The sequence below is a fragment of the Panulirus ornatus genome, chromosome 42 (genome assembly GCF_036320965.1).
Source record: "Panulirus ornatus isolate Po-2019 chromosome 42, ASM3632096v1, whole genome shotgun sequence".
NCBI classification, from domain to species: Eukaryota; Metazoa; Arthropoda; class Malacostraca; order Decapoda; family Palinuridae; genus Panulirus; species Panulirus ornatus.
Window position 1 is genome coordinate 681,733 of NC_092265.1, and position 26,847 is coordinate 708,579.

Here is a 26,847-nt window from a genome sequence, read left to right on the forward strand (position 1 = left end):
CAGCAACTTTGATCAGCGGGAGGATATCCAGTGCTAAGAGTGAATAGTGATGATTATTGCATGAATTCACCCAGAGGATGACAGTCTTAGCTGTGATAACAAACAGGTGAAATAATTAGTCAAAGGTGGTATACTGGAATTAAAAATGACACAAAAATGACACAGTCTGTGCATTTCTGTAGTCTTATCAGTAAAACATGTAATTGACTTTTTTTAGTTGGGGCTGAGGTAGACTGCCATTGTTATGCTTATATGGTAATAGTAACTTCACAGTTGTCATCACAGCATATACACTCACTGTTAGTCAATGGTGCTGTATATTTCTATATTGTAATAAAGAGTTAGAGGAATGTCAGGTCATAAGTGCATGAGTTATGGAGAGTGAATGTGGCAGAAATTTTGTGGTTGTGCAGGGTGAACTACAGGTAACTGTGCACCTATACTACAAACAATAAAACCACCTCATTCTAAGTAATATTGTTACAAAAAATGGCCTACATGATATGTACAGTGACTGACCTCCCCACTCCTCCCTCTCTCTATCATCTCCTCCTACCCTTCTTTCCTCATGCAATGTCACTTCAGTGTTACTTTGAATGCAAGCATGTCCAGATGCTAACAGGTGTTAGTGTGAAAATGGATTTGGGGGAACACATGTTACATATTGGAGACCAATATACAGACAAAGTGCAACAGAAGTTTGCTATAAAGAATCACAACACTCCTGTACCAAACCGCAATTCAGTGTGCTCATTAATTGAGGCATTGCCCAATTACATCAGGGCAATATTTTTTGATTTGGACAAACACCTGAGGTGTGCTGTCACTCTTAGTTTTATGACAATTTTGGAGCCTCGCTGACTCGGAAAACATTGCACTGGAGTTGCCCTCTGCCAATGACCTTCCAAGGGTGAGGCACAAAAGGCTGAGAAGCAGCACCAGAGTCTACCAGTTATGCCGAGGGTTAAAAGAAAAGAGCAACTGAGGGTGATGGTGCTGAATGTGAATGGGATGACTGGTGAGAGTAAAAGAAGGGAGTTTGTGGAGAGGTTTAAGAGTTGTTATGTGAATGTGCTAGGGACTCGTGCTAGGGACTCGGAAAACCCATATTCTCGAGCAGGGTGTGTGGAGTGAAAATGGAAATGATGAATGCAAGTTATGGGAGGGCATGAAAGGTGTGGTATAGATGGGAATGAGTGAAGATTATCAGAGAAGAGGAAAAGAAGGATGTGCAATTCTGCTATCACCAAGAGTATGGGAGAGTGTTGCAGAGCATGGATGGAATGGATAAAGAATAGTGAGGGGTGAAAGGAAAGATTGGGATTGTGAAGTATGCATGGGTATGTGTATATATGCCTGTGAATATGAAGACTGTACTAGGTAAGGATGAAGTGGAAATGCTGATGTGAGAAGTAAGGAAAGGGAATTGCTGAATCAAAAGAAGGAAGTGAAAGGAAGATGGAAGATGGAAAGAGTAATTTGAAGAACTGATGGATGTGGGAGAAAGGGAGGCAGCTGTTGTTACATGCATTGGTATGGAGGACTGGATTTAACTTTGTCAAATAATGTAATAAGATTGGCAAATGCTGCTTTACCTTCCTTTCACTGGACTATCAGAACTATTTTGCTTTCTTTCTATTTCATGTAAGGTACATTCCTAATGGCTTACTTCATCACTGTTGGATAATTGAATTACTTTTAAAATGGTTGTATTCTCTTCTATTTAATGATGCAACTGGTTTTCCTCTCTTCCTTATGCACAGTAACAAAATTAACTCCCTGCTTGTTATATGATCAAGTTTGTGGAATAGGTTTACCTTCCATCTCAATAGGTGTTGAAACAGGCTTACCTTCCTTATTCCAGTTTGAAGTTGGCATTGACTGAGAGGCAAGAGGACACACAACATGAGAAAGAGCTCGATCATCTTGATACACAGATCCAGTCTGTACCACTTGCGAATCTGTGTTTTGGAAGGATACCCATTTGTCACTGAACAGAATGCTACAGTTTCAATACTTTTCAGTTTAGAAATCTGACAAAACTGATATAATGAAGAATATCATTATAATGTGAAAAAGAAAAATGATGTGCAGACATCATAACATGACTTATTTTAATCATCCATCCCCTTTTTTACAACTCTTCATTTATACAACTGAATATGCTGATCCCTTTAAAGTATTTACATTTTAGTAAGGAATGGACAAAGAACATACCATGATACCATTCAAGATGTAGATAATCACTTGGAAAATGTAGGTAAGCATATACACTGAGAAAAAGACAAGATGGACAGTAGTGGGAAGAGGGTTGGGGTCACGTCCATCAACAGCAGGTGGAAAATCACAGTATTCTTCAAGTGTTGTGTTATACTTCAGTGATATGTGATGCTCATTCCTAAAAAAGAGAGGCAGATAAAACTGTAGCATGTGGCAAAAATCTAATCTATTTTAAAAATATATGGTAAGTGACATGTACATAGAAACATGTTGCAGCATCTCTAGGATGATGTACAGGTAAACAATTAACATGCTGCTCATTTAGGCAGGCTTTCAAGTGGTCCTCTGATGTGCTTTGGTCAAAAAATGCAGCCTTTGTGGAGTAGCTCCTTTCCACCCCATAAATTCTTTTTGCAAAAATTAACAGTCATAAGTGAGATGATTTATGTAAAATAATGTACAAAAAGAATTCATGAAGGTAAGAGATGAAAGCATTGGAATTTTTTTTTACTATGTACCTATCTATCTGTATCTCTAATGCCCATTCCCTCCAGGAACCCCCATCAATGGGGTGGCCACAACAAAAGTCTCCACTAATCCCTTTACTTACATGCCTCCCTTGCATACACCATTCCACACATTCCTCTGCCATTCCCTCCTTTCATTCTATTTCCCCATGTCACAGGTGGTTTTCTTTTCACACCAACCCTTTTAATTGTACTATCATCCATTCTCCTTGTAAACTCCACATCCTGCATTCTTTCCATGCACCCAAACAACCTTAAAGTATTATATTTCACCCAATCTACCATTCAACAATACATTACCTTTGCATTCCCTCCATACCACATCTCTTGTTTGACCTATGTGACTCACTCCACATCCAAGTTTCAGATGCACAGGTCAGGGTCAGGAGGACTATGCTATCCCTTAATCCTTTCTTCACTTCCATACTTACACTTCTACCCTTCATTATTCTATTAAGGGACCCAATGACCCTTCTATCCTCTACTGCTTTTCCCTTATCTCTCCTTCCAAACTTACCTCAGCTAGCTCCTAAATATTGAAATTCTCTCACCTCTTCCAGTGTTTCTAGCCCATATCCAAAACACAGTTTAGTACACTTTTCTTCAACAGGGTCTTGCAAAATCTATACTTTCACTCTGTTTCCTTTTGTACATCATTACCTTACTTTTACTCACATTTACCTTCAACTGCCCATGCTTACACACATCATAAGGCATACTTACAACCTTCTGTAACTCCTCTTCACTCTCAGCAACACTACAGTACCATCCACAAACAGGCTTGTCATTAACCACCATACCTCACCACACCACTCTTAATCTCTGCACCCTCTGTCCCTAATTTTGCTTTCACCAATCTTATCACTCAATCCATATGTATGTTAAAAAGCCACAGCAACATCACACAGCCCTCCCTCACACCCACTAATATACCAAAAATTTTGCTCAGTTCTCCATCCTCTCTTTCACATGCATTTGTTACTTTATAGAAGACTTTCACATCATCCAACAGTTGTCCCCCTATGACATATATCCTTAACAAATCCCATAAAGTATTCCACTTGACTCTGTCATGTGCTTATCCACATCCATAAAAGTTGCATACAGCTTCTTACCTTTCACTAAATACTTTTCCGAAGTTATTTTCACCACACATCCCCCTCCTTTCCTGAAACCCCCTTGCTCCTTGCTTATTCTGCTTTCAGTTACTTCCATTACTCTTTAAACCAACACTTGAATGCACTCTTCCTGGTATACTTAACAGACATTCCCTATAATTGCTACATAGATTCTTAGCACCTTTTCCTTTGAATAAAGGAACAATAATAGCTTTCATCCAATCCTCAGGCACAACCTTCTGTTTCCATGCAAAAATACATCTCAAATGCATCCACTCTGTCACACTTTCTCCTCCATACTTCAGCATTTCAGCCATAATCCCATCCACCCCAGATGCCTTTCCCACCCTCTGCCTCATTATTGCCCTTTTTGCTTTCCTTCTTCCTGTAGGCCCTCATATTTGTATCCTCTTCCTTCCATCCTCCACAACCATGCATGTAACAACTGTTGCCTCACACTCTCCCACGTTCATCAGTTCTTCCAAATACTTTTTCCATCTCCTTTAACTTCCTCCTTTTGATTCAGCAACTCCCCTTCCTTACTTCTCACATTAACATTTCCATTCTTACATCCACTTCTTTCCTTTTTCACCTCCTTCCCATACAATTCATAATTTTCCCTAAACTTTTCACTCAACTTTTTTTTTAAAATCTTCATCTACTCTTTCTCAGTTTTCCTTTATCAGCTTCTTAACATTCCACTCCAAATCTTACATTCTTCCCTCATCCCTTACTGAACTTCCAATGATTCGTTCCTTTCAAGCAGTCTGCCATATGCTTTTTCCTTCTCTTCCACAGCAATTCTAATCTCATTTGTCCACCATGCATTTCCCTTTTTATTCTTATATCTCATGACCTTGTCTCCAAATACTAATTTAGCAACCTTTAACAGTCTTTCTCTAAATATTTGAATAAATACAATGTACAGTTTCTCTAAATCTTGGCTACAAATATGAAAAAACAATTACAGTAGGATCAATGTTACAGGCCTCCAGCCATAGGAAGACAAATATTTATGAAAAGTAAGCAGAAATATGTAATAACAGGGATTCTGCAAAACTTTGCTTGATTGTGCTCTCAAACAATTCACTACAAGACTACTTAATTCTAACTCCAGTCAAAGATTGTGTCGGTGATCACAAGGACAGAAAACATTTTGATCAAAGTGATCATAGGCAAATTACATTTGAGGTAGCTTTCACCACTAGTTTTCAGCTATTCACTGTAGCCAAGTCATATATAATATGTGCTTCAATTGCAGTTCACTGTTGCCATATTATGTATAATTTCTTGGATTTTAACTGCCCTGGTGATGGTAAACACAAAGCATTGAGTCAAGACACAATCACTGGGATCTTAGACAGTGCTTCCATATCAACCAATATCTTTTCAACCCAGTGAATTGGAACGATGTGGTATACCAGGGTCAGTGTGCCGTTAATGGACATACCAGGGCATGTGAAGCATTTGGGGTAAACAATGGAAAGGTCTGTAGGCCTGGATGTGGATAAGGAGCTGTGGTTTTGGTGCATTACACATGACAGCTAGAGATTGAGTGTGAGCAAATGGGGCCTTTTTGTCTGTATTCTTGACGCTACCTCGCTGAAGCAGGGGATAGCGATGCTGTTTTCCTGTGGGGCAGGGTAGCGACAGGAATGGGTGAAAGCAAACAAGTATGAATATGGGCATGTGTATGTATGTAACTATTGTTAAAAAAAAAAAAATATGTATATATGGATATGTGCATATGTGGGCGTTATGTACATATATGTGTATGTGAGTGGTGGGCCATTCTTTGTCTGTTTCCTGGGGGTACCTCGCTGATGTGGGAAACAGTGATTATGTATAATAAAATGAATATATGTCTTGGGAGTAAAGTCAGGGGGTAGTGAGAGGACAAGAGCAAGGGAAGGAGTAGCACTACTCCTGAAACAGGAGTGGTGGGAGTATGTGATAGAGTGTAAGAAAGTAAACTCTAGAATAATATGGGTAAAACTGAAAGTGGATGGAGAGATATGGGTGATTATTGGTGCATATGCACCTGGGCATGAGAAGAAAGATCATGTGAGGCAAGTGTTTTGGGAGCAGCTGAGTGAGTGAGTTAGTAGTTTTGATGCACGACACCAGGTTATACTGATGGGTGATTTGAATGCAAAGGTGAGTAATGTGGCAGTTGAGGGAATAATTGGTGTACATGGGGTGTTCAGTATTGTAAGTGGAAATGGTGAAGAGCTTGTAGATTTATGTGCTGAAAAAGGACTGGTGATTGGGAATACCTGGTTTAAAAAGAGAGATATACATAAGTATACATATGTAAGTAGGAGAGATGGCCAGAGAGCATTACTGGATTACGTGTTAATTGATAGGTGCGCGAAAGAGACTTTTGGATGTTAATGTGCTGAGAGGTGCAACTGGAGGGATGTCTGATCATTATCTTGTGGAGGCGAAGGTGAAGATTTGTAGAGGTTTTCAGAAAAGAAGAGAGAATGTTGGGGTGAAGAGGCTGGTGAGAACAAGTGAGCTTGGGAAGGAGACTTGTGTGAGGAAGTACCAGGAGAGACTGAGTACAGAATGGAAAAAGGTGAGAACAAAGGACATGAGGGGAGTGGGGGAGGAATGGGATGTATTTAGGGAAGCAGTGATGGCTTGTGCAAAAGATGCTTGTGGCATGAGAAGCGTGGGGGGTGGGCAGATTAGAAAGGGTGGTGAGTGGTGGGATGAAGAAGTAAGATTATTAGTAAAAGAGAAGAGAGAGGCATTTGGAGGATTTTTGCAGGGAAATGATGCAAATGACTGGGAGATGTATTAAAGAAAGAGGCAGGAGCTCAAGAGAAAGGTGCAAGAGGTGAAAAAGAGGGCAAATGAGACTTGGGGTGAGAGAGTGCCATTAAATTTTACGGAGGATAAAAAGATGTTTTGGAAGGAGGTAAATAAAGTGCGTAAGACAAGGGAACAAATGGGAACATCATTGAAGGAGGCTAATGGGGAGGTGATAACAAGTAGTGGTGATGTGAGAAGGAGATGGAGTAAGTATTTTGGAGGTTTGTTGAATGTGTTTGATGATAGAGTGGTAGATATAGGGTGTTTTGGTCGAGGTGGTGTGCAAAGTGAGAGAGTCAGGAAGAATGATTTGGTAAATCATATATATATATATATATATATATATATATATATATATATATATATATATATATATATATATATATATATATATATATATATATATCCCTGGGGATAGGGGATTAAGAATACATCCCACGTATTCCCTGCGTGTCGCAGAAGGCGACTAAAAGGGGAGGGAGCGGGGGGCTGGAAATCCTCCCCTCTCGTTTTTTTTTTTCCAAAAGAAGGAACAGAGGGGGCCAGTTGAGGATATTCCAAAAAAGGCCCAGTCCTCTGTTCTTAGCGCTACCTCGCTAACGCGGGAAATGGCGAATAGTTTAAAAGAAAGAAATATATATATATATATATATATATATATATATATATATATATATATATATATATATATATATATATATATATATATATATATATATTATCCCTGGGGATAGGGGAGAAAGAATACTTCTCACGTATTCCCTGCGTGTCGTAGAAGGCGACTAAAAGGGAAGGGAGCGGGGGGCTGGAAATCCTCCCCTCTCGTTTTTAATTTTCCAAAAGAAGGAACAGAGAAGGGGGCTAGGTGAGGATATTCCCTCAAAGGCTCAGTCCTCTGTTCTTGGCGCTACCTCGCTGGCGCGGGAAATGGCGAATCGTGTAAAAAAAAAAAAAAAAAAAAAATATATATATATATATATATATATATATATATATATATATATATATATATATATCTTTCTTTCTTTCAAACTATTTGCCATTTCCCGCATTAGCGAGGTAGCGTTAAGAACAGAGGACTGGGCCTTTGAGGGAATACCCTCACCTGGCCCAATTCTCTGTTCCTTCTTTTGGAAAATTAAAAAAAAAACGAGAGGGGAGGATTTCCAGCCCCCCGCTCCCTCCCCTTTTAGTCGCCTTCTACGACACGCAAGGAATACGTGGGAAGTATTCTTTCTCCCCTATATATATATATATATATATATATATATATATATATATATATATATTTTTTTTTTTTATACTTTGTCGCTGTCTCCCGCATTTGCGAGGTAGCGCAAGGAAACAGACGAAAGAAATGGCCCAACCCCCCCCCATACACATGTATATACATACGTCCACACACGCAAATATACATACCTACACAGCTTTCCATGGTTTACCCCAGACGCTTCACATGCCCTGATTCAATCCACCGACAGCACGTCAACCCCGGTATACCACATCGCTCCAACTCACTCTATTCCTTGCCCGCCTTTCACCCTCCTGCATGTTCAGGCCCCAATCACACAAAATCTTTTTCACTCCATCTTTCCATCTCCAACTTGGTCTCCCACTTCTCCTCATTCCCTCCACCTCTGACACATATATCCTCTTGGTCAATCTTTCCTCACTCATTCTCTCCATGCGACCAAACCATTTCAAAACACCCTATTCTGCTCTCTCAACCACACTCTTTTTATTACCACACATCTCTCTAACCCTATTATTACTTACTCGATCAAACGACCTCACACCACATATTGTCCTTAAACATCTCATTTTCAGCACATCTACCCTCCTGCGCACAACTCTATCCATAGCCCACACCTCGCAGCCATACAACATTGTTGGAACCAGTATTCCTTCAAACATACCCATTTTTGCTTTCCGAGCTAATGTTCTCAACTTCCACACATTCTTCAAGGCTCCCAGAATTTTTGCCCCCTCCCCACCCTATGATTCACTTCCGCTTCCATGGTTCCATCTGCTGCCAAATCCACTCCCAGATATCTAAAACACTTCACTTCCTCCAGTTACATATATTTATTTATATTATATTTATTTTGCTTTGTCGCTGTCTCCTGCGTTTGCGAGGTAGCGCAAGGAAACAGACGAAAGAAATGGCCCAACCCACCCCCATACACATGTATATACATACACGTCCACACACGCAAATATACATACCTATACATCTCAATGTACACATATATATACACACACAGACACATACATATATACCCATGCACACAATTCACACTGTCTGCCTTTATTCATTCCCATCGCCACCTCGCCACACATGGAATACCATCCCCCTCCCCCTCATGTGTGCGAGGTAGCGCTAGGAAGAGACAACAAAGGCCCCATTCGTTCACACTCAGTCTCTAGCTGTCATGCAATAATGCCCGAAACCACAGCTCCCTTTCCACATCCAGGCCCCACACAACTTTCCATGGTTTACCCCAGACGCTTCACATGCCCTGATTCAATCCACTGATAGCACGTCAACCCCGGTATACCACATCGATCCAATTCACTCTATTCCTTGCCCGCCTTTCACCCTCCTGCATGTTCAGGCCCCGATCACTCAAAATCTTTTTCACTCCATCTTTCCACCTCCAATTTGGTCTCCCACTTCTCCTCGTTCCCTCCACCTCCGACACATATATCCTCTTGGTCAATCTTTCCTCACTCATTCTCTCCATGTGCCCAAACCATTTCAAAACACCCTCTTCTGCTCTCTCAACCATGCTCTTTTTATTTCCACACAACTCTCTTACCCTTACATTACTTATATATATATATATATATATTATATGGGAGGATATTGATTGAGAGGGTGAAGGCATGTACAGAGCATCAGCTTGGGGAAGAGCAGTGTGGTTTCAGAAGTGGTAGAGGATGTGTGGATCAGGTGTTTGCTTTGAAGAATGTATGTGAGAAATACTTAGAAAAGCAAATGGATTTGTATGTAGCATTCATGGATCTGGAGAAGGCATATGATAGAGTTGATAGAGATGCTCTGTGGAAGGTATTAAGAATATATGGTGTGGGAGGCAAGTTGTTAGAAGCAGTGAAAAGTTTTTATCGAGGATGTAAGGCATGTGTACGTGTAGGAAGAGAGGAAAGTGATTGGTTCTCAGTGAATGTAGGTTTGCGGCAGGGGTGTGTGATGTCTCCATGGTTGTTTAATTTGTTTATGGATGGGGTTGTTAGGGAGGTGAATGCAAGAGTTTTGGAAAGAGGGGCAAGTATGAAGTCTGTTGGGGATGAGAGAGCTTGGGAAATGAGTCAGTTGTTGTTCGCTGATGATAGAGCGCTGGTGGCTGATTCATGTGAGAAACTGCAGAAGCTGGTGACTGAGTTTGGTAAAGTGTGTGAAAGAAGAAAGTTAAGAGTAAATGTGAATAAGAGCAAGGTTATTAGGTACAGAAGGGTTGAGGGTCAAGTCAATTGGGAGGTGAGTTTGAATGGAGAAAAAACTGGAGGAAGTGAAGTGTTTTAGATATCTGGGAGTGGATCTGGCAGCGGATCGAACCATGGAAGCGGAAGTGGATCATAGGGTGGGGGAGGGGGCAAAAATTCTGGGAGCCTTGAAGAATGTGTGGAAGTCGAGAACATTATCTCGGAAAGCAAAAATGGGTATGTTTGAAGGAAAAGTGGTTCCAACAATGTTGTATGGTTGCGAGGCGTGGGCTATGGATAGAGTTGTGCGCAGGAGGATGGATGTGCTGGAAATGAGATGTTTGAGGACAATGTGTGGTGTGAGGTGGTTTGATCGAGTAAGTAACGTAAGGGTAAGAGAGATGTGTGGAAATAAAAAGAGCGTGGTTGAGAGAGCAGAAGAGGGTGTTTTGAAATGGTTCGGGCACATGGAGAGAATGAGTGAGGAAAGATTGACCAAGAGAATATATGTGTCGGAGGTGGAGGGAACGAGGAGAAGAGGGAGACCAAATTGGAGGTGGAAAGATGGAGTGAAAAAGATTTTGTGTGATCGGGGCCTGAACATGCAGGAGGGTGAAAGGAGGGCAAGGAATAGAGTGAATTGGAGCGATGTGGTATACCGGGGTTGACGTGCTGTCAGTGGATTGAATCAAGGCATGTGAAGCGTCTGGGGTAAACCATGGAAAGCTGTGTAGGTATGTATATTTGCATGTGTGGACGTATGTATATACATGTGTATGGGGGTGGGTTGGGCCATATATATATATATATATATATATATATATTTTCTTTCTTTTAAACTCTTTGCCATTTCCCGCGTTAGCGAGGTAGCGTTAAGAACAGAGGACTGGGCCTTTTTTGGAATATCCTCACCTGGCCCCCTCTGTTCCTTCTTTTGGAAAATTAAAAAAAAAATGAGAGGGGAGGATTTCCAGCCCCCCACTCCCTCCCCTTTTAGTCGCCTTCTACGACACGCAGGGAATACGTGGGAAGTATTCTTAATCCCCTATCCCCAGGGATATATATATATATATATATATATATATATATATATATATATATATATATATATATATATATATATATATATATATATAGATGCTCTGTGGAAGGTATTAAGAATATATGGTGTGGGAGGCAAGTTGTTAGAAGCAGTCAAAAGTTTTTATCGAGGATGTAAGGCATGTGTACGTGTAGGAAGAGAGGAAAGTGATTGGTTCTCAGTGAATGTAGGTTTGCGGCAGGGGTGTGTGATGTCTCCATGGTTGTTTAATTTGTTTATGGATGGGGTTGTTAGGGAGGTGAATGCAAGAGTTTTGGAAAGAGGGGCAAGTATGAAGTCTGTTGGGGATGAGAGAGCTTGGGAAGTGAGTCAGTTGCTGTTCGCTGATGATAGAGCGCTGGTGGCTGATTCATGTGAGAAACTGCAGAAGCTGGTGACTGAGTTTGGTAAAGTGTGTGAAAGAAGAAAGTTAAGAGTAAATGTGAATAAGAGCAAGGTTATTAGGTACAGTAGGGTTGAGGGTCAAGTCAATTGGGAGGTGAGTTTGAATGGAGAAAAACTGGAGGAAGTGAAGTGTTTTAGATATCTGGGAGTGGATCTGGCAGCGGATCGAACCATGGAAGCGGAAGTGGATCATAGGGTGGGGGAGGGGGCAAAAATTCTGGGAGCCTTGAAGAATGTGTGGAAGTCGAGAACATTATCTCGGAAAGCAAAAATGGTTATGTTTGAAGGAATAGTGGTTCCAACAATGTTGTATGGTTGCGAGGCGTGGGCTATGGATAGAGTTGTGCGCAGGAGGATGGATGTGCTGGAAATGAGATGTTTGAGGACAATGTGTGGTGTGAGGTGGTTTGATCGAGTAAGTAACGTAAGGGTGAGAGAGATGTGTGGAAATAAAAAGAGCGTGGTTGAGAGAGCAGAAGAGGGTGTTTTGAAATGGTTTGGGCACATGGAGAGAATGAGTGAGGAAAGATTGACCAAGAGGATATATGTGTCGGAGGTGGAGGGAACGAGGAGAAGAGGGAGACCAAATTGGAGGTGGAAAGATGGAGTGAAAAAGATTTTGTGTGATCGGGGCCTGAACATGCAGGAGGGTGAAAAGAGGGCAAGGAATAGAGTGAATTGGAGTGATGTGGTATACCGGGGTTGACGTGCTGTCAGTGGATTGAATCAAGGCATGTGAAGCGTCTGGGGTAAACCATGGAAAGCTGTGTAGGTATGTATATTTGTGTGTGTGGACGTATGTATATACATGTGTATGGGGGTGGGTTGGGCCATTTCTTTTGTCTGTTTCCTTGCGCTACCTCGCAAACGCGGGAGACAGCGGCAAAAAAAAAAAATATATATATATATATATATATATATATATATATATGGCAACAGGATGTTATCAAGATCTCTTTGTAAGAGATTACATCACAAGTGAAAAGTCATTTTTATGCAACTCTGTACCTTTAGGAGTGCAGTCTCATTAGAAAAATACAACTTCATACTTGAAAGGAGCCTACATTTCCCTGCTATTGGAGGAAGCACACCCTTGGGCTGGAAAGCCCTTTAGAAAGCACCTGGGTAACATCAGGACTCATAGAAATCAGCCCTGGGGTAAATACACCTATCCCTTGCTTTATGTGGGGGTGATGTTCTGTGAAAGCCTCGCAAAAAGAGAAATTGCACACAATGAACTTTGTGGTCAGCACTAGTAGGTTTTCCCATTATCTTCATGTAACGTAGCTTCTGACATTGAATAAACTTGTCAAGCCATCCTTTACTTGCTTGAAATGGCCTTGACTTACTTACATTGTCTTCTTTACATAAATGCTCACACATCTTCAGAGATTTAGACCTGATCTGAAGGGTTACTAAGGCTGTTTTTCTTATTCATCTCATGCCCAATGTGTAAAGAGAGCACTTTTTTCCATCTTCTTCATAACTGGATTTCTAACCCTTGAGGTTACCTTGGCAGATAGTGGAACAGAGTGGACAAGTACAGTACTTCATATCTTCTTGACATACTAATTTATGTCAAGAACAGTAACTTCACCCAAAATGTAAGCACACCCAAGTGCTGATGCTCCCTCACCTGTGTCAGCATGTCAAAAGATTTTTAGCAATGCTTCTAAGGTCAAAGAGGTTCTCTGCCATTTAACTGCTGGTTTATAAATCATCTCAAAGTACAGGACAAGCAAGAACTCTACAATTAATCCCTACCGCATCCAAAATGACCCTACTCTCTACCTCCACTAGATTACTAACTACTATAAGCAGATAAGTTTTTATCAAGGGTGTAGAGAATGTGTACTCATAGGAACAGGGGAGAGTGAATGGCTTCAAGTGAAGGTTGGTCTGTAGCAGGGGTGTGTGATGTCACCATGGATGTTCCATTTGTTTATGGATAGGGTGGTGTTGGGGTAAATGTCATAGTCTTGGAAAGAGGGGCAAGTATGCAGTCTGTGGGGGATGAGAGGGCCTGGGAAGTGAATCAGCTGCTGCTTGCTGATGATATAGCACTGGTGGCAGATACAAGTGAGAAGCTGCAAAATTGGTGACTGAGTTTGGAACAGTGTGTGAAAGGAGGAAGTTGAGAGTAAATGTGAATAAAAGCAAAGTTATGAGGTTTAGCAGGGTTGAGGGGCAGGTTAGTTGGGGTGTGAGCTTGAATGATGAAAAATTGGAGAAAAAGAAGTATTTCAGATACCTGGGTGTGGACACGGCAGTGAATGGAACCGTGAAAGTGGAAGTAAGCCACAGGGTGGAGTAAACTGTCAGTTAAAGAGCATCTTATCAGTCTTTGGGATACAGAAGGAAGAGTTGTAGAGGATGCTATTAACATATGCAAAGAGATGAAAGTAACTTCAAAAGTACTTTCACAATGGATGCCACTATAGTCTCAATAGCAAAGAGGCAGAATGGGGAAGAGGTCTTGAAAAGCACTGACATATCTAGAAAAGGAATAAACATAATACCGAAGGGCTTTGACACATACAAGTCTCATTGTCCTGACTGAGATTCTTCAAATGTGCTAAAGAAGTACAAATATGCATTTGACAAGTCACCTAAAATGTTCAAGATGCTGCTGGAGGAAGATAAAAGAGGGCAAATATCACAGTGAACCTATCTTTCAGAAAGGAAAGCAGGAAGCTGAACTACAGACCAGACCGTCTAGCAAGTGTAATCTACAGAATATTGAAAAAGAAATTAGAAAGCAATTGGATGATTGCATGTAAAGAGGAAACGTCCTAAGAGAGACTATATGGGTTCTGGGAAAGGTCAAAAGTAAAAAACATATGAGTAGGAAGAATTCTCATGTTGCAGTGGCACTATTTCCGATAAATCAGTTGCTCCTAAACTGTGTGCCATTATATTTCTTCAAGTGTGTCAAGGCATCAGAATCTATAAAACCTTGGAGCTCAAGTTAAAAAGCTAAAAAAATTTATTTCGTTATGGACCACTTTGCTAAAATATCAGAATGAGTTCTTTACTTCGTAAAGAATTAAGTTCAACAAATGATATCTAGAAAAAAGTTCAATTCCACTGATTATATCTGGTGTGCAGCTAAATTTTTTCTACAAAGGTGTGCATCAAAAGTCATCATCACTCTGGGTATGCCACTACTTCAAAGTGTTTAGGAACTATCACTGTACATATTTAAAACTTGTTATATCTCCTGTTACATTTACCAGCTGATTCAACAACAAAAAATGATTACCCACACCTCACACTTCAGCAGCCTCTAATCACAGATCCCCTACCCCTAGCACAAGTAAAACTAACAAAACAGCCATACAGTGAAATTACCTCACAATCACAAAACAATGCCCTCTTGTCTCATTCTTAAATGATCTCTAACAGTCTTAACACTACCAACTGCATCCACCTAAAACACCTAAAACACTCCCAAGACACACTTCCCTGTCTATACTTGGAACATTATCCATCCCCCAAATCATTACAAAAACCAGTTCAACATATTCCCGTAATCACAGTAAGGACACTAAACATTCACACCTCAAATGTCCTTTACTCTCCCTTTAAAGAAACACTTACAATATAACAACATTTTATGATCTATGTCCCATCTGGTGAACATGGCCAACATCCGAGCTGCTATAAGAGTTTCATAAAAAAATAGAAAAGACTCCTAGGGCAAGAAGAAGTAAAAGCTCTTAGAAAGAAAGGAGCTCCCAGGGAAGGAAGATAAGTAGGTAGGTAGGTAGATATTTGGATAAAAACAAGGTCATACAGTTTCATTCCAATATGTAGTACAGAAGTGTTTGAAGCAAATGTTATTACAAAATAAAGCTACATGCTGGAATGAATCTAAACAACTACTTCTTGATGAACAAGCCAAACAATGCTTTTCAGTCATCATTTCAAGACAAACTCACTAGTTAGAACATTCCTGTCCGATGCATCCAATAGCTCCTTGAACACATGCATTTCCATACAGCCGTTTAACCTCCACAAAGGCGTGGTAGTATGAAGGCAAGTTTTGATGGACTGCGGTGTGAACAACATTCTCTGTGACTGGCATAGTCATGAGAATCATTATGCACAAGTGAACCAGCTTATGTACCTTGCTGAAAAGAACTTTGCACACTGGTTCGGCACTAGAAGCTCTAAACAGTCTTTATCCTAGTTCCTCCAGATGGCTGATCCATGACATCTTATAATATGGCAAGTTAACTACATAGCTTTCCGAAGTTGAAATCTTATTTGTAGATGATTTCCACAGACTTTAGGATGGCCACTGCTTTTCCATATGCAGCACCATGAACCATATTCTCAGCCTTTTGTAATCATACAATGAAAAGGAACTTCTGACTGAACCCTCCCAAGTCAGTCCTTCTCTAACTGAATTAAGCACCCCATATTACAGCATTTTGTAAGCATTCATATTTTCACTGCATTTATTTCATTCATTCACTTCTTTATTTCCTTTCTAGCAAGTTTCTTGCTATGGCCTTTGGTTGCTCTGCTTTTTGCATTTTTATTATTTCCCTGAGGCTGCTCAATGAGTATAGTCATCTCTCACAAATAATGCTTCTATATAATGGGAAAGGGATTCAAAAGCACACATAAAAAGATAGAAAGAGATACTTACCAAGACGTACTGATGAATCCCAACTGAAAAACAAAAGCCATTAGGTGGAAGAGGAGAAGAAGTCTGTGGGTTATTTTGATGTGATGCTGCCACCTGTTATCAATCCATTTTTCTGTCAGCTTGTGTTGCAGCAGTTCATTCCGTTCCTTCTGGATCATGAGGGTGATTGGGTGCTTTCTGAACCACATTGCACCCTGCCTCAACCTTATTTCCTGCTTTATTAGCCTCCAATCCTTGCAACACTCAGGGTCCTGTGTACTGATGTCCTCTTTATTATCAGAGTAAAGAGAGTGAGGTACTTAGAATTTAATGCTATGAAAGAAAATATCCCTACATTCTTATTTCTAAGCTGTAACATTAACATTAATTACATGCTGAAATAGCCCCCAAATTAATTTACTAGGTAAAACAAAAGAAAGCATTGGATATGTGTTCAATATCATCAATATAATAAATATAAAATAAATCTAATTGATACATTAGAATTTTCATATTCTTTATTTTCTACAAGCAGCCAACATGACACAGGCAAGTTGATGCTATGTCAGTTGAATGTATCATATGATGAGTTTATCAAAAAGAAATAAAAATAAAATGGAGATTAATCTATGCTTCTCAGGTGTTTGTAGACCTGACTCTTATGAGGAAAAATTATATAAGAAGCAAATACAAAAGAAGTAAAAGAATTTCACAGCTTTAATGCATAGAGGACGAAGGAGAGCCTAACACAGAAGAAACAGAAAATATGGGCAAAAGCTGCCAGTCTTGTAGTGAGGGTCAGTACGTTGGTAAAAATGGAGATTGTGGGTAGGGCAAGAGAAACGAAGGTGGACAAGTTACTAAGTTAGGGTTTAACTGACTAGTGAGCTGCAACATAACTGAGAGTTAATGGAACTGGAGGATGATGAATGCAAGTTTTCGTGATTTTTGGACTGAAAAAAATGGTAGCATAATATGAGAAGACATAAAAACTATAGGCTACAAACATGCAGTATGGAATTCCCAAAATATAAGGGCAAAAAAGAACTGGATTGATATGGTCAATATATAATGGGATAGATAGGAATGATGGACAGGGGAGGCTTCAAAAGGGGCTAGAAAAAAAAAAACAGCCACTCAACTGTCTCTGTCTTTGAGAGACCAGGAATTATAAGTCATACTAATGTCAGTTGGGAAATACAGTATAATATATATTTGAAAAGTTTTTATCGAGGATGTAAGGCATGTGTACGTGTAGGAAGAGAGGAAAGTGATTGGTTCTCAGTGAATGTAGGTTTGCGGCAGGGGTGTGTGATGTCTCCATGGTTGTTTAATTTGTTTATGGATGGGGTTGTTAGGGAGGTAAATGCAAGAGTTTTGGAAAGAGGGGCAAGTATGAAGTCTGTTGGGATGAGAGAGCTTGGGAAGTGAGTCAGTTGTTGTTCGCTGATGATACAGCGCTAGTGGCTGATTCATGTGAGAAACTGCAGAAGCTGGTGACTGAGTTTGGTAAAGTGTGTGAAAGAAGAAAGTTAAGAGTAAATGTGAATAAGACAAGGTTATTAGGTACAGTAGGGTTGAGGGTCAAGTCAATTGGGAGGTAAGTTTGAATGGAGAAAAACTGGAGGAAGTAAAGTGTTTTAGATATCAGGGAGTGGATCTGGCAGTGGATGGAACCATGGAAGCGGAAGTGGATCTTAGGGTGGGTGAGGGGGCGAAAATCCTGGGAGCCTTGAAGAATGTGTGGAAGTCGAGAACAGTATCTCGGAAAGCATAAATGGGTATGTTTGGAGGAATAGTGGTTCCAACAATGTTGTATGGTTGCGAGGCGTGGGCTATGGATAGAGTTGTGTGCAGGAGGATGGATGTGCTGGAAATGAGATGTTTGAGGACAATGTGTGGTGTGAGGTGGTTTGATCAAGTAAGTAATGTAAGGGTAAGAGAGATGTGTGGAAATAAAAAGAGCGTGGTTGAGAGAGCAGAAGAGGGTGTTTTGAAATGGTTTGGGCACATGGAGAGAATGAGTGAGGAAAGATTGACCAAGAGGATATATGTGTCGCAGGTGGAGGGAACGAGGAGAAGTGGGAGACCAAATTGGAGGTGGAAAGATGGAGTGAAAAAGATTTTGTGTGATTGGGGCCTGAACATGCAGGAGGGTGAAAGGAGGGCAAGGAATAGAGTGAATTGGATCGATGTGGTATACCGGGGTTGACGTGCTGTCAGTGGATTGAATCAGGGCATGTGAAGCGTCTAGGGTAAACCATGGAAAGCTGTGTAGGTATGTATATTTGCGTGTGTGGACGTATGTATATACATGTGTATGGGGGTGGGTTGGGCCATTTCTTTCGTCTGTTTCCTTGCGCTACCTCACAAACGCAGGAGACAGCGACAAAGCAAAAAAAAAAAAAAAAAAAAATATTTGAATACAGATGGATTAACAGTAAATGGAAAAAAGCAGGAGTTCAAAGACCAAAACATAAAAACAAACTACAGTAGCAGCAGTAGCAGAGACAAAACTTACTGAAGAAATAAGACCTGATTTAATGTGAACAAAGGAGTATACACCAGCAAGGAAGGAAAGAGGAGACAAAGAAAGGGACTGACCCTCTTAACAAGGAACAACATCTTCAAGAAATATTGATGAAAGGCCTATTCAAACAGTTCACAATGGGAAGAATGACTGTAGGAACACCTGCAATGTCATGTTGATAATTTACAATCCTGCAAAGAACTGCATGAACCACAATGAATAAGACCAAAGTCATAACTCATCTGAGATGGGTGGATAAGTTCTAATAATGGAATTTCAATTAGGGGGAAAAGACTGGGAGACCTTAAATTCTCATGAAGATAAAGAATCATGAGACACAAGCTCTTTGAATGTGTACAAAAAAGGTTTGTATCAGTATGTCATAGTATGATGCATTAAGTCATCATCATACTGGATCTTATCTTTATATAAAAAAAAATGGAAACTGATAATATCAGTTATTATAAATCAGTTAGAAATATGAACATGTAATGCCTAAATTTACTAATTTTATGAATAAGGACATGAAATGAAGATCAGAGAAAAAACCATACTTAGAGAGAAGATACAGTGGTGGAAACTACAAAGATCCAAAAAACTTCTTTAAGAACATAGACTGGAAAATGGAGTTCCACATCCAAATTATAGATCAAAGATATGTAAATACTCTGTAAAATCTCTAAGAAAGGAAATAAATTACAAGTGCTTTCCACTGCAGATAGAGGGGAAAGGTTTGTCTACCATCATTTTTTGACAGAGTCCTCAGAATAACATACCATCAGTAATGTGCAAGTTTTCAAAAACTTGAAAATTGTTGTCACTGCGGGTTAATGAACGATCAAGTGCTACTTTGGCAAGGTTGGGATGGTCCTGAATAAGCTTATGGAAGATGGTGCACTGTTTGTCATCTCCACACAAGGGTTCAAGGCCAACCTCTACCCATGAATGCATGACTGCCTCAACAACATAGCATCTGTAAGAAAGTAAAAGACTAGCAACATTCCTGAAACACTTAATTGATGAACTGCCAACATTTCTCTACTAGTTAATGCTGATGAATACAAAGACTAACATGGTCTAAAATGAACTTTCCTAGCACCAGCAAATTCATATTGCTAAAGAGAAAGTGACTGCCTACCAACGGAATAACAGCAGGGATCTTTACAGAAAATCAGTAAAATTAATCAAATGAAATGCCAACATTTATGAGCAAATGCAGTTGGTTTCCCTTCACAGTGTCACTCACTATCATGTTTCCAGTAAAAGGAGACACCATCAAATACATATTCACTTCATCCTTAACAAAAAATCTTCAATATTCTCAACAAATGCAGCTTCACGCCATCCTTGATAAATCGAAATTCACTTCACTCGAAAAATGTAACTATAATTCACTCTCAACATTCATATCTCTACTACCCACTTGGTATCACTACCTTTGACCTGACTCTTAAAGATCAGATCAAAGGTCAGATCATTGTCATAGATACATTCTTCCATTTTTGAGGGAGGAAGGCCATGATGAAAAAAAAAAAAATGGTGATGGGCATACAGTTACCATATACAGACGTACTTAAAAGTAAGTAATCAATAAGTATACTCATTCTATGCAAATTCTAAAAATTTATTTATCTATTGTACTTTGTCGCTGTTTCCCGCATTAGCAAGGTAGTGCAAGGAAACAGACGAAAGAATGGCCCAGCTCACCCACATACACATGTATATACATACCCGTCCACACACGCACATATACATACCTATACATCTCAACGTACACACATATATATACACACAGACATATACATATATACACATGCACATAATTCAAACTGCCTGCCCTTATTCATTCCCGTCGCCACCCCACCACACTTGAAATGACAACCCCCTCCCCCACACGTGCACGAGGTAGTGCTAGGAAAAGACAACAAAGGCCACATTTGTTCACACTCAGTCTCTAGCTGTCATGTATAATGCACTGAAACCACAGCTCTCTTTTCACATCCAGGCCCCACAAAACATTCCATGGTTTACCCCAGACACTTCACATGCCCTGGTTCAATCCACTGACAGCACATAGACCCCAGTATACCACATTGTTCCAATTCACTCTAATCCTTGCATGCCTTTCACCCTCCTGCATGTTCAGGCCCCGATCACTCAAAATATTTTTCACTCCATCTTTCCACCTCCAATTTGGTCTCCCACTTCTCATTCCCTCCACCTCTGACACATATATCCTCTTTGTCAATCTTTTCTCACTCATTCTCTCCATGTGATAAAACCCTTTCAAAACGCCCTCTTCTGCTCTCTCAACCACACTCTTTTTATTACCACACATCTCTCTTACCCTATTATTACTTACTCGGTCAAACCATCTCACACCACATATTGTCCTCAAATATCTCATTTCCAGCACATCCACCCTCCTGCACACAACTCTATCTACAGCCCACACCTTGCAACCATGTAACATTGTCGGAATGACTATTCCTTCAAACACATCCATTTTTGCTTTCCAAGATAACGTTCTTGACTTCCACACATTTTTCAACGCTCCTAGAACTTTCGCCCCTCCCCCACCCTATGATTCACTTCTGCTTCCATGGTTCCATCTGCTGCCAAATCCACTTCCAGATATCTAAAACACTTCAATTCCTCCAGTTTTTCTACATTCAAACTTACCTCCCAATTGACTTGTCCCTCAACCCTACTGTACCTAATAACCTTGCACTTATTCACATTTACTCTCAGCTTTCTTCTTTCACACACTTTACCAAACTCAGTCATCAGCTTCTGCAGTTTCTCACCCAAATCGGCCACCAGCGCTGTATCATCAGCGAACAACAACTGACTCACTTCCCAAGCTCTCTCATCCACAGCAGATTGCATACTTGCCCCTCTTTCCAAAACTCTTGCATTCACCTCCCTAACAACCCCATCCATAAACAAATTAAACAACCATGGAGACATCACACACCCCTGACGCAAACCAACATTCACTGAGAACCAATCACTTTCCTCTCTTCCTACACATACACATGCCTTACATCCTCGATAAAAACTTTTCACTGCTTCTAACAACTTGCCTCCCACACCACATATTCTAAATACCTTCCACAGAGCAACTCTATAAGCTCTATCACATGCTTTCTCCAGATTCATAAATGCTACATACAAATCCATTTGCTTTTCTAAGTATTTCTCACATACATTCTTCAAAGCAAACACCTGATCCACACATCCTCTACCACTTCTGAAACCACACTGCTCTTCCCCAGTCTGACGCTCTGTACATGCCTTCACCCTCCCAATCAATACCCTCCCATATAATTTCCCAGGAATACTCAACAAACTTATACCTCTGTAATTTGAGCACTCACTTTTATCCCCTTTGCCTTTGTACAATGGCACTATGCAAGCATTCCACCAATCTTCAGGCACCTCACCATGAGTCATACATACATCAAATAACCTTACCAAACAGTCAACAACACAGTCACCCCCGTTTTTAATAAATTCCACTGCAATACCATCCATTATTCATAGTAAATTAAAGACATTAGGCTACGGATAATAATTTTGATTCGAAGGTCATACCTCCCCTGCTATGCCCATGGGGTTTGAGTGTATCTTCAATACATCTTTGATAAACCTGAATTAATATCATGATCAACAAAAGCATCTTCATTAAATTCTTAATCAACCTACATCTACTTTACCATGACAAACACATCACTTCCTTATTAAGAAATGCATTTTCATTCCTCTTCCACAAATGCACTTTTACTGCACCCTCAGTTTCATTACAGTGTCTACAAACTTATCTTCATTTCAACCTTTACAAATGCATCTTCACTTCACTCTTGACAAACACATCTTCATCAAACATTCTACACCCCTGGCCCACACATATGAGTCAAGTCAATAGTCATAGTTATAGTGCCTATGATTGGAAAGATCTAAAAGTAGAAAATGAGTAAAACCAATATGCTCCCCCTCCTATGGAATGAGACATAATCAATGGAAGGTCCCAAAGAGAATTTCTTGAAAAGAATAAAGCACCTATACAGTAGTTTTTCCACTGTAATGTCTTAATGAATGACTTTGGCCTACTGACTTACTACATGCAATGGTACACTGTGTTTAATCCTAGAATGCAAATTTTCAAACAAAAAGGTGAAATACCGATTTTCCATGTCGTCAAGTGCTTTGTGTACATATCCATGGATCCTCCGTCTTACATCTTGTTCTTTTTGTTCCTCAGCCATCTTCTCCAGAAAAAGCTTGAATATCTTTTCATGGTTTACTTCATATGCAATATCAAGAGGATAACAATCTTCCTTATCCTTCTTCCATAAGCAAGAAGTAGCATCTTTAAATTCTTTGAGCAAAAGTTTACAACAAGAATATGAACTCTCTTTTACAGCAGTATGTAATTCAGTATATCCATTCTCATCCATCATGGAAATGGATCCCTTTATCAGAGCTTTTACTGTCTCTGTACAACCACCCTTCAGTAATGCCAAATGCAAAGGTGTCCTGTTTTCTTTATCAACTTCCCTGAGGTTGGCCTTATATTTGATAAGAACGTTGCATACTTTTGTGCGTTTGTGACTTGCAGCAATGAGGAGTGGACTTAGTTCCGCATTATTCTTCTTGTCAACACTTAATGGGTCTTGGGATAAGATCTCACCGCATACGAGGTGGTAGCCTTGTTCACTTGCCAGGTGTATTGGCATTACTTTATTGAAGCAAGCTTTTTGACATGCTCCATGTTGTAGCAGCAAATGTGCCACCTTACATGAACGTGCCTCAAGGGCTACATGTAGTGGTGTCTTACCATGTTCATTTGGGTCATTAATAATTGATCTTACACTGTCATTGTTCAAGAGGTATCGGACACAAATTTCTCGTTCTTTTGATCTCACAGCCAAATGTAGAACACTTTCCCCTTCATAAGTTTTCACTATTACATTAGCATTCTTCCTTAACAGGGCCTCAAAACATGTAGGAGACCCCAACTGTGCAGCTTTGTGCACAGCTGCATATCCAATTTTGTTCTGGTGGTTCAGATTTGCACCTTTTTCAAGAAGGAGCTCAGCAATCTTATCATCAGCCCTCTCAACAGTAATAATAAGTGCTGTGTTACCTTCATTATCCTCATGATTTACATTTGTCTCATCTACCAACAGATTGCAACAATTCTGATGACCATGTTTTGCTGCCAGCATATGAGGTAGCATGCCTTCCTTATTAGCTGAATTTAGGAGGAGAGCTTGTTCTACCTGGCCAGACAAAAGCTCCTTGCAGCAGTTGGCATAGCCTTTCTTAGCTGCTAGGTGCAATGGCAAACAGCCTTTACTGTCTGGCATCATTACATCTGCTTCAAAGCTCTTCAGTAACTTGATCATACTGACATCATTTTCTTGAGCTGCAATCGAAAGTAAGGGTTTCCTCTTCTTAGGACAAGAATTGATCAAAAGCCTTCTTTCTTCCAAGTTATGCTCTTTCAATATCTGTTCTGTTTTCACCATATTGTTATCTTTGACAGCATCATGGAGTCTTTCACTGAAAAGAAAAAGGAAATAAACATTGGAACCTTTATCATACATCCATAAATTGAACAATTCTGTAGATGTTCTTTCCACTTAAGGGGGAATGCCTACAGGATGGGACAGATTTATGAGGAATGACTTGGGCTACAATTATAAGGAAAGACTTGGTGATAAAATATTGGTAATCATGGGCCCATAAAAGGGATATACTATATCAGTATAAATGAAGTACTTGAAGTCATTTTCTAAACACTGTCTTCGTCAACATCTCCTGACTCATTCTCTTGATACCTCCAATCCATACGAGCACACCCTCTTCATCTCTCACACACACACACACACACCCATATTTCTATACATAATTCTTGCCTCATCAATATGAATTCATTTCATAATTCACAACTGGTGATATCAGTTGACTGTCATCTAGACATTCATTCCCATGGTCTACAAGTAACAGATACACCATGAAAATGTAAGCAATGTAATTAATGTCATCAGCTTTTAAAGGCCTTTATCACCATTTGAACTATTGCAAGCTACATCGAAAAATGTTCCAAATAAAAAAACTTGATGAAATATATCATAGCACCTTTTTGAGATGGTCTCTCGGCTAGATTTTAGATAACCTCTTTGATCCAACAAAGTCACTGATAGTAATGACTTAATAAAACTTACTAGGGAGAGGGGTCTGGCCCTCCCAGATCTACTTCTGAAATGTCCATGCCTTCAAATACACCTACAAGAAGAAAAGAAATTAGTATTTCAGTAATCTCTGACATGTATGATTTTTATCAAAATTTCAAAAAATAATTGACCCATTTGTGATATGCATGATTTCTTCAGTGGTTGTCAAGTTGCACTCCTCTGACCCAGGTAGCTATCTCTTTTTTCTGCATCACCCACAGGTGGACTACTGGCATCTGTCCACAAACATACAATCTCTCCTTGTCTTACATAAAACCTGACAACACTTAACTCACACTGCTCATTCTTTGTAACTAAATTTTCCTGCAGTGAGCACCATGCACTAGCTCTGACTTTTGGCAAAATGGTGGGAGCAGTAGATAGAAGTAGTAGGTAGGAGCATTAGGTAGAAACATTAGGTAGAAGCAGTAAGCAGAAGCATTAGGTGGAATTAGTCAGTGGCAACATTAGGGAGGAGCCTCTGCAAACATTGCACTAGAGTTGCCCTCTGTTAGTGGCCTGTTATGGCTGAGGTACTAAGGCTAAGAAACAGCGCTGGAGCTCACTAGTTATGGAAATTCTATTGCTGTGACCACCCCCTTGACGGACTTCTAATTGGATAGATGAATGCTACAAAGTAAAGACTTCAGCTTTATTTCTTTGTTACTGTAGCCAAGGGTTATTGTATGAAGTGATTCATTTTCAGTGATCAATATCTCTGCAACAAACCAATAAACCAGTTGTGGTTAACATCACAGCTTATTCCACATTCAAAATATGAGTTACACACAGTACCACGTGGATTGCATCAAACATAATGAAAATCCCCACATATTGTTAAATTACTTGTTACAACTAACACTTTGTTTCATGTATCTATTACTCTACCATTTCATTTTAAGTCATCACAAAGTGAACAGCAGCTTATATAATTCATTTGTGTAGCACCTACACTATGCCACTGTGACACTAATAGTTATTTCATAAAGATATGCAGAAAAATGCAGATGAAATATTCACAGTCCAGAAACTCTCAAAACTCAAATGCCAGTGTATTCAAGATATCCACCAAAGTGTTACACAAGTTTCTGAAGGTTGCTGCTCCATTTCCCATGCTCTGTCATAGTCACTGAAACCACATCCCCCAACCTCATCTTCAGGCAGGAATCCTCTATGATTTTTTCTTTAATTATTTCTATGGTTTCTGCTTTCATAATGGCATCTAACAAGCATCCAAGTAAAAGTGTTGAGTGTAGATGAAATTCTACAGAATCTAGATGAGGCTGCATTTGTCTATAGCATGAGGAAGTGTTATGGTGTTAGTTACATAAACCTGTACCATATCCAGCAGCAACATGAAAAGTTGTTCAAGCTATATGGTAACAGTGATAAGAAAGAGGGCTTTGCTAAGTCCAGAAACAAAACTCGAGGAAGCAAGTACACTTCAAGAAAATGTTCAAAAGGCTTCAAAGCACTGTACATATCTTGAGACTGCAACTTGAACACTTTCACCAAGACCACAGCTACACTTTGATGAACCACCATGTACATCAACACTTGCTCATACAATGGATGAAAAGCAAGACCTGCATAAGATTATCTCATGAAACATTTGTCTTTTTACTATCATTTCCTTAATAACATATGCAGTAAACTTAGGTCTTCCTTAAACTAGGTTTTTTCTTTCAGATGTTATATAGATTTCCTGAAATATGTGAGATGCCATCTTTATATAAAATGTCTAGAGTTTCTGCTTGTTAGAGAGAATCTATTAAAATAACTAGATTCCAACAATGGTTCCAACAATGTTGTATGGTTGCGAGG

At 39.8% G+C, this 26,847-nt stretch overlaps 1 protein-coding gene across 10 annotated transcripts in view; it reads right to left on the reverse strand.

Moving 5' to 3' along the window:
- The window catches only part of LOC139761797 (transient receptor potential cation channel subfamily A member 1-like), a 46,697-nt gene that overhangs the window by 11,910 nt on the left and 7,940 nt on the right, over positions 1 to 26,847 (reverse strand). For 8 of the 10 annotated variants that reach the window (XM_071686256.1, XM_071686250.1, XM_071686252.1 and 5 more), the window contains 6 exons: positions 25,015 to 25,075; positions 22,967 to 24,349; positions 19,558 to 19,754; positions 16,273 to 16,540; positions 2,218 to 2,398; positions 1,851 to 1,961 (listed from right to left, as the gene is read on the reverse strand). In XM_071686256.1, the coding sequence (XP_071542357.1) occupies positions 1,851 to 1,961; positions 2,218 to 2,398; positions 16,273 to 16,540; positions 19,558 to 19,754; positions 22,967 to 24,349; positions 25,015 to 25,075 (2,201 nt within the window). The remainder of the gene's footprint in view (positions 1 to 1,850; positions 1,962 to 2,217; positions 2,399 to 16,272; positions 16,541 to 19,557; positions 19,755 to 22,966; positions 24,350 to 25,014; positions 25,076 to 26,847) is intronic. The other 2 variants (XM_071686254.1, XM_071686253.1) reach the window with 1 other exon arrangement.